General features: G+C 66.8%; 4 protein-coding genes across 4 annotated transcripts in view; 2 read left to right on the top strand and 2 right to left on the bottom strand.

Annotated features, from left to right (window-relative positions):
• The window catches only part of PFL1_04880 (uncharacterized protein), a gene marked incomplete at both ends in the record, with an annotated part of 2,637 nt that extends 2,310 nt beyond the window's left edge, over positions 1 to 327 (top strand). The window contains one exon of the mRNA XM_007882408.1: positions 70 to 327. Within this exon, the coding sequence (XP_007880599.1) occupies positions 70 to 327 (258 nt within the window). The remainder of the gene's footprint in view (positions 1 to 69) is intronic.
• A 174-nt stretch (positions 328 to 501) lies between these two features.
• PFL1_04879 (uncharacterized protein) lies at positions 502 to 1,488 on the bottom strand (the record flags this gene model as incomplete). Its single annotated transcript, XM_007882407.1, has 1 exon — positions 502 to 1,488. The coding sequence occupies one exon, from the start codon at positions 1,486 to 1,488 to the stop codon at positions 502 to 504; it is 987 nt and encodes a 328-aa protein (XP_007880598.1).
• Positions 1,489 to 2,242: 754 nt separating this feature from the next.
• PFL1_04878 (uncharacterized protein) lies at positions 2,243 to 3,619 on the bottom strand (the record flags this gene model as incomplete). The annotated part of the gene is made up of 3 exons (XM_007882406.1): positions 2,243 to 2,350; positions 2,474 to 3,381; positions 3,475 to 3,619. The coding sequence occupies 3 exons, from the start codon at positions 3,617 to 3,619 to the stop codon at positions 2,243 to 2,245; spliced, it is 1,161 nt and encodes a 386-aa protein (XP_007880597.1).
• Positions 3,620 to 4,446: 827 nt separating this feature from the next.
• On the top strand, positions 4,447 to 5,840 carry PFL1_04877 (uncharacterized protein; the record flags this gene model as incomplete). Its single annotated transcript, XM_007882405.1, has 3 exons — positions 4,447 to 4,474; positions 4,594 to 5,497; positions 5,669 to 5,840. 3 exons carry the CDS (start codon positions 4,447 to 4,449, stop codon positions 5,838 to 5,840), a joined length of 1,104 nt encoding a protein of 367 aa, XP_007880596.1.
• Between the last annotated feature and the right edge of the window lie 179 nt (positions 5,841 to 6,019).

The following is a 6,019-nucleotide window of genomic DNA, read 5'->3' as shown; positions in this document are numbered from 1 at the left end:
CGACGCCGCACCTCGGCGGCGGCGGACTCGCACCACGGCCACGGCGGCCACGACGGTGCGCTGCGCAAGGTGCTGGGCCGTGTGCGCCGGCTGAATGAAAAGGTGCGCCTGTTTGAGCAGGGCTTCATCGACCCGCAGGGCCTGCCCGGCCGGACGTGGTACAAGCACCTGGGCGTCGCGCCGGGCCGCTGGCTGGGCTACGGCGCCACGACGCTGCCCGGCCTGACCGAGTCCATCACCCTCGATGGCGGCAGGGGCGCGCAGCACGAGGCCGACCGCCTGGCCAAGCACCTCGAGGCCATGGCTCGCCGGCTCCAGCGTCACTGATGGGGTCGAAGCAGAGCAGTGTGGCGCAGCGAAGCGCAGATCCGCCTCCTCTGCGCTGTCCGTTGTTGGAGTGACGGAGCGCGGTAGCAGCAGCGGTACGCAGTGCAGCGCAACGTAGGTAGCGTGGCGTAGCGTAGCGTAGCGTAGCGCCACGGTAGACGTCGCGCGTCGGACTCAGCGGAACCACCAATTGACGCTGACGCTCGTCTCGAGGCTAGCGACGCAGTGGAACCAGCCTTGAGGGATAAAGACGGCATCGCCGGGTCCGACGTCGACGACGGCGGTGTGGGTTGCGCCGAGTGCCTTTTCGACGAGGGGAAAGAGGCGGTGCATGTCGTCTGCCCCGTCGGTGCGGAGGGGACGTTCGGAGTGGATGACTGAGGTGTTTTGCTGCGGTCCCTCTTTGAAGAGGTAGAGGCTGGAGTGGGCCGAGGGCGGAAAGACGTGGATGCGTTTGCGGCCCACGATCTGGACAAAGAGGTTGTGGTACGGGTCTCGGTGGATTGGCGTGAAGGTGCACCCGGGCCCGATCCAGAGGTTGGATCGCCACTGCTCGCGGTCGCCCCTCGGTCCTGCACGCGTGTGAGGGAGAGGTGGTGCGTCCGAGGAGAGAGAGGGGGAGAGGGAGAGGAGATCGTACTGCGCCATGTACCCCACCACTCCTGGATCCCCCTGCCCCGACCCCGACCCCGACCCCGACCCCGCCGACGAGGAGGAGGGAGAAGGGGAAGGGGAAGAGGACCAGGGAATGGATTGGGAGATGAAGGCATCGAGGAACAGGCCAAAGGGGAGCGAGATCCTGTCCCACCCGCCCCTCGTCGTCGTCGCTCCCTCCTCACGGGGGGCATTGTATCCCAATCCAGGTCGGGACAGTTCGACGGGAACGACGAGATCGGCCGTATCCCGTCTCTTCATGCCGCGCAACGTCTCGATCCCCCTCTCGTCCCGATGCGACCACGAGGAGAGGGCGCGCCATACCGGCCGTGCATCCCGCTCTCCTCCTGCCCCGTCGCCGTCGGTGCAATCGGGACCGCGGAGGAACGAGGGAAAGAACCCGGGTCGCTGCGCCAGCTGGTACCCCTCGACGAAGGCGCGTGGCGTGATCCCGCGTCCCCGTCCGACGTGCGCGACGAGCGGCTTGGCTAGTGACTTGACCGCCATTCTCGACGGGCGTGTGGCCTTGTGGCGTGCCCCGTGGTCGTGCTGGTGGCGGAAGTGGTCGTGGCGACGAGTGGGTGGGTGGGTGGTGGTGGTGCCGGTGGTGGTGGTGGTGGAAAGAGACAAACCGCCGAGGGTCCAGCTGCAAAAAGGTGGTCAGTGCGCCTTGTCGGGCGACGCCGGACATCCTTCCAAGCCATCCTTCCACACTCGCCACCTCTTGCACTCGATCAAACCGCCTTTCCTTCCCCTTCCGCTCGACATCGACCCAACCACAGCCCAACAACGTCACCGCTCTGGCCATCGAGGCTGTACTTCGCGACTGTCTACACTCTAAAGAGGGAGGCTGGCAGGGGAGGCCGATGAGAACGTGGAGTGGCAGCGCATCGTGCAAGAGGTGCGACTGCGTTGCGTCGCAATGCGATGCGATCCAGTCGTGGCCTCTCGGGTCATCGTCATCTTCTTCCTTGGCGGCCAGGAGTCGACGTGGGCACGACGGAGCCGGTGCGACCCCGTCTCGCGGTCTCGGGTCGACTGGCTCGCCATCGCCCCTCTTCTCTGACCAACCTCCTTGCTCTTTGCTGAAAGTGAGAGAGAGCATGCTGATGGATCCAGTCGTGACCACCCCCGTCGCGCTCACTCTGCGCCGACCGACGTCCCTCCGCCGCGTCACAGCGCGTAGTCAACGGGAGGCGGACAAGGAGGACAGGTTGCACGGTATGCATTGTGTCCAGTCGGGGCGGCCTTCCCTTCACTTTTACATAATGGTACACTCGCCGTTGTCGCCGCCAAAGCCCGGGATGTTTTCCAGCTCGGCGGGCATCTCGCCCACAATCTGCTGCGGCGGCGATCCGCAATCCTGCATCTGCGAGAGGCGGGGGGAAAGGAGGAGCATTGCAGATCGAGCGGGCGGGCGGGTCACATGTCAGACGACGGATGGCTCCCGGGGGTAGCCGTGCAATGATTCGTGCGCCGAACCGAAGCTCACCTGGTTCATGAGGTCCTGGATGCGGGCCGTCGTGTCCCTGTTCTTGGCGTCGTACTTGGGGTCCTCAAAGATGGCCACAATCTCGCCGACATACCTCTGCTGGGCCTGGTAGCGCGCGCGGTCGTCTGGCGAGTCGCCCTTGGAGTCGGGCCCGTCGAGGTAGGCGGGGTACTTGTCGCGGAGCTCCTTGAGGGGCTCGTAGAGGATCTCCTTGCTCATGAGCTCGTCCATCATGCCCTCGAGCATCTTGGCGAGCTCCGGGTTGTCCATGCCGTCGTCGCCGTCGCCGCCGGCGCCGGCGCCGAGGGCGGCGAGCAGCTTGGCCATGTCGTCGCCGCCTGCGCCGCCGAGCGCGGCAAAGGGGTCGGCGCCGGCGCTGCTCGAGGATGCCGTGGCCGAGGCGTCCGACTGCTTGAGCCGGTCCATGGTGGCCTTGAGCGCGTCGTTGAAGTTGGCGGGCGGCTGCTGCGTGCCAGTCTGTTGGGCTGTCGATGAGGATGGCCCGGCTGCTGCTGGTGCTGACGGTGGTGCTGCCGAGGGCTGGGAGAAGCCGGCCATCATCTGCTCAAACTGCTTCATGAGCTCCTCTTCGCTGAACTGCGGGTCTTGTGCGCCTGTTGCGGATGCAGAGCCCGCCTTGGCTGCTCCGGATGCCGATGGGTTTGCCTGTCCGAGCTCCTTCATGAGGGCCTCCATGCCCTGGGCGAGCTCCTTTGCAAAGTCCTGCGAGAGGATGTCGTCGAGGCCGTCTGCATCGAGCTCGTCGGTCTCGCCTTGCGCCGCGAGGGGTGCTGTCGCCGACGACGAGGACGGGTTGGCGTCCGAGGGCGGGGGCGGAGGCTGCGACTTGGGTGGGCCGGCCGTGGCGGACGTCGAGGGCTGCGGCTTGTTGAACTCGTCGAGGACGTCTGCCGGGCGTGGTGGCGAGGCATGAGATTGGCAGGAAAAAGTCAGCGCGACGGTCGACTCGCTCGGTTTGCGGGACCGAGAGCAGCACTCACCATCGAGGTCGTCGAGGTCGTCTTGGTCGTCGTCGGCAGCGGCAGCGGCAGCGGCGGCGGCGGCGGGAGCAGCAGCAGTGTGGTGGCCCCGGGCAGCCTGTGGTTGCTGCTGGGCCTGCTTTTGTGCGGGGTCAGTCGACGACATGATGCTGGCTGGGCGGTGATGGTGGTGATAGCGGTGATGGCGGTGATGGTGGTGATGGTGGTGATGGTGGTGATGGTGGCAGTGACTTTGTGATGGCCGGTGGTGCCGCAGAGGCCGAGGATGGGTCGAGTGTTGGGGTCTGGCTGGTGCTGGCGGCTAACAAGCCCGAGAGCCGGCTAGGGCGTCGAGAGTTGGGCCGAGCCAAAGAGAGAGAGAGAGGGAGCCAGAGGGCCAAGAGGCGCGCGCAAAAGGGTGGCCCGCCCGCCTGCCTGCTCTGCCCCCCCCCTTCCGATTCACGATTGGCCAAGCGGGCGGACGGCGTGAAAGGGACTGCACCCAAGCCGGCACCCGATTCCTTGATCCCTGCCCTGGCCGCCTTTGACCGACTTCCGAGGCGCTTGTGGTTGGCAGGGCGGCCAGGGCCGACGCCGCGCTTTCCGGCCAGCCACACGCCCAGCCGCACGCCCAGCCGCACGCGCCTAGGCCCGCCGGCTCATGACGCACCGACGCGCGCCAGCTGGTCGCCGTCCTGATCGCCGTCCGAGATGGCGTCCACTCACTCCACTCTCTTAGTCGGCTTCGGCGTGGGCAAGCCTGGCCATGGCCCTGCAGCCCCCATCATCCGTCAGACCAGACCGGCGACTCAGCACGCCTGCCAGGCAGGATGCTGTCAGAGGGGCAGCTGGCCCTCCTCGGTCCCCTCTTCGGCCTTCTTGACCCAAGCCTAGCCTCTTGAGACAGGATTTTCGGCTTCGCTGCCACCACCACCACCATCAACTTGACCCCCCTCTCTCCCTTCCTGACAGCTGCACCCTACCGCCGCCGCCATGTCGTCTCCCTTTACCTGCAAGTGGGGTGAGTAGCCCCGTTCCTTGCTCCGTCGCGCGGTCCAGTCCATCGCTCGGCCCCGTCCTCGTCCTGACCGCACACGCTCCTCGTCGTTCCCCGCCTTGTCCCCTCCGCGCGCGCCGCAGGCATCCTCGCCACGGGCGGCATCGCAGCCACGTTTACAAAGGACCTCCTCGTCGATCCCTCGACGCGCAACGTCTCGGACGTCAGCCACCAGGTGGTCGCCGCCGCCTCGTCGACGTCGGCCGAGCGCGCGCGCCACTTCCTCGCCGACGTCGGCGCCGACCCCGCCCGCTGCCGCGCCTATGGCAGCTACGAGGAGCTGGTGCGCGACCCCGAGATCGACATCATCTACGTCGCCACGCCGCACTCGCACCACTACGAAAACACGCTCCTCTGCCTCGAGGCGGGCAAGAACGTGTGCTGCGAAAAGCCCTTTACCATCAACGCCAAGCAGGCGGCCCACCTGGCCAAGGTGGCCCGGCAGCGCGGCCTCTTCCTCATGGAGGCCGTCTGGATCCGCTTCTTCCCCGTCGTCGTCGAGATCCAGCGCCTGCTCCACCACGACCGCGTGCTCGGCAAGATCCACCGCGTCTTTAGCGACCTCAGCATCGCCTTCAAGCCGGATCCAAACCACCGCCTCTTCAACCCAGACCTCGGCGGCGGCGCCCTCCTCGACCTCGGCATCTACGCCCTCACCTGGCAGATGCTCGTCCTCTACCAGCACCCGGACAACGCCCGCGCCCAACCGCGCGTGCACGGCAGCATCGTAAAGACTCCGCTGACGGGCGTCGACGAGCTCACCACCGTCGCCCTCAACTTTGACCAGATGGGAGCGCAGGGCATCGCCACCACCAACATGACGGTCAAGAGCTCGCCGCACTATGTCGTCCTCGTCCAGGGCGAGAAGGGAGAGCTGTCGGTCCCATTCCCCACCTACCGCCCCGAATCTTACACTCTGCGGCTGAGGGACGCCGAGGGCGAGCTGGGCGAGCCGCAGACCAAGACGTTCCCCATTCCCGGACACGGGTGAGTGGCTAGCTGTACCGCGGCGGTGCGGCGCCTGTGCTCGCGGAACCACGTCCACGTCAGGCTGACCTGTGCGACCCCCACTCCCTCCCTCCCTTCCTCTCGACCCATCCGACCGACCGACCGACCGACTGACCGACCGACCGACCGACCGACTGACCGACGGATCAGCATGTTCTGGGAGGCCGATGCGTGCGCCCGAGCGCTGCGCGACGGCAAAAACGAGGCCGACCGATGCACCCTCGACGAGTCGCTCCTGACCATGGCCATCATGGACGAGGTGCGCTACTCGAACGACTTCCGCTACCCCGACTCGATCGAATCGGTCCGCGACGACGCCTAGACAGACCTCCGTCCGTGCGACGCAGAAAACCCCTCTCCTGTCATCCACCGGTGGGGGGGGGGGGGCGGGGGGGGCCGAGGAGAGAGTGACGAGTGGTCGGTACGGTTAACGGAGGACGTACGGAAACGGGACGGACGGCGTACGTCCGGGTACGGTACGGCCGAACCGAAACCGGTCCG

This window comes from Pseudozyma flocculosa (genome assembly GCF_000417875.1).
Source record: "Pseudozyma flocculosa PF-1 unplaced genomic scaffold scaffold00016, whole genome shotgun sequence".
Lineage (NCBI taxonomy): Eukaryota > Fungi > Basidiomycota > Ustilaginomycetes > Ustilaginales > Ustilaginaceae > Pseudozyma > Pseudozyma flocculosa.
This window is presented reverse-complemented; position numbering and strand designations above follow the sequence as displayed.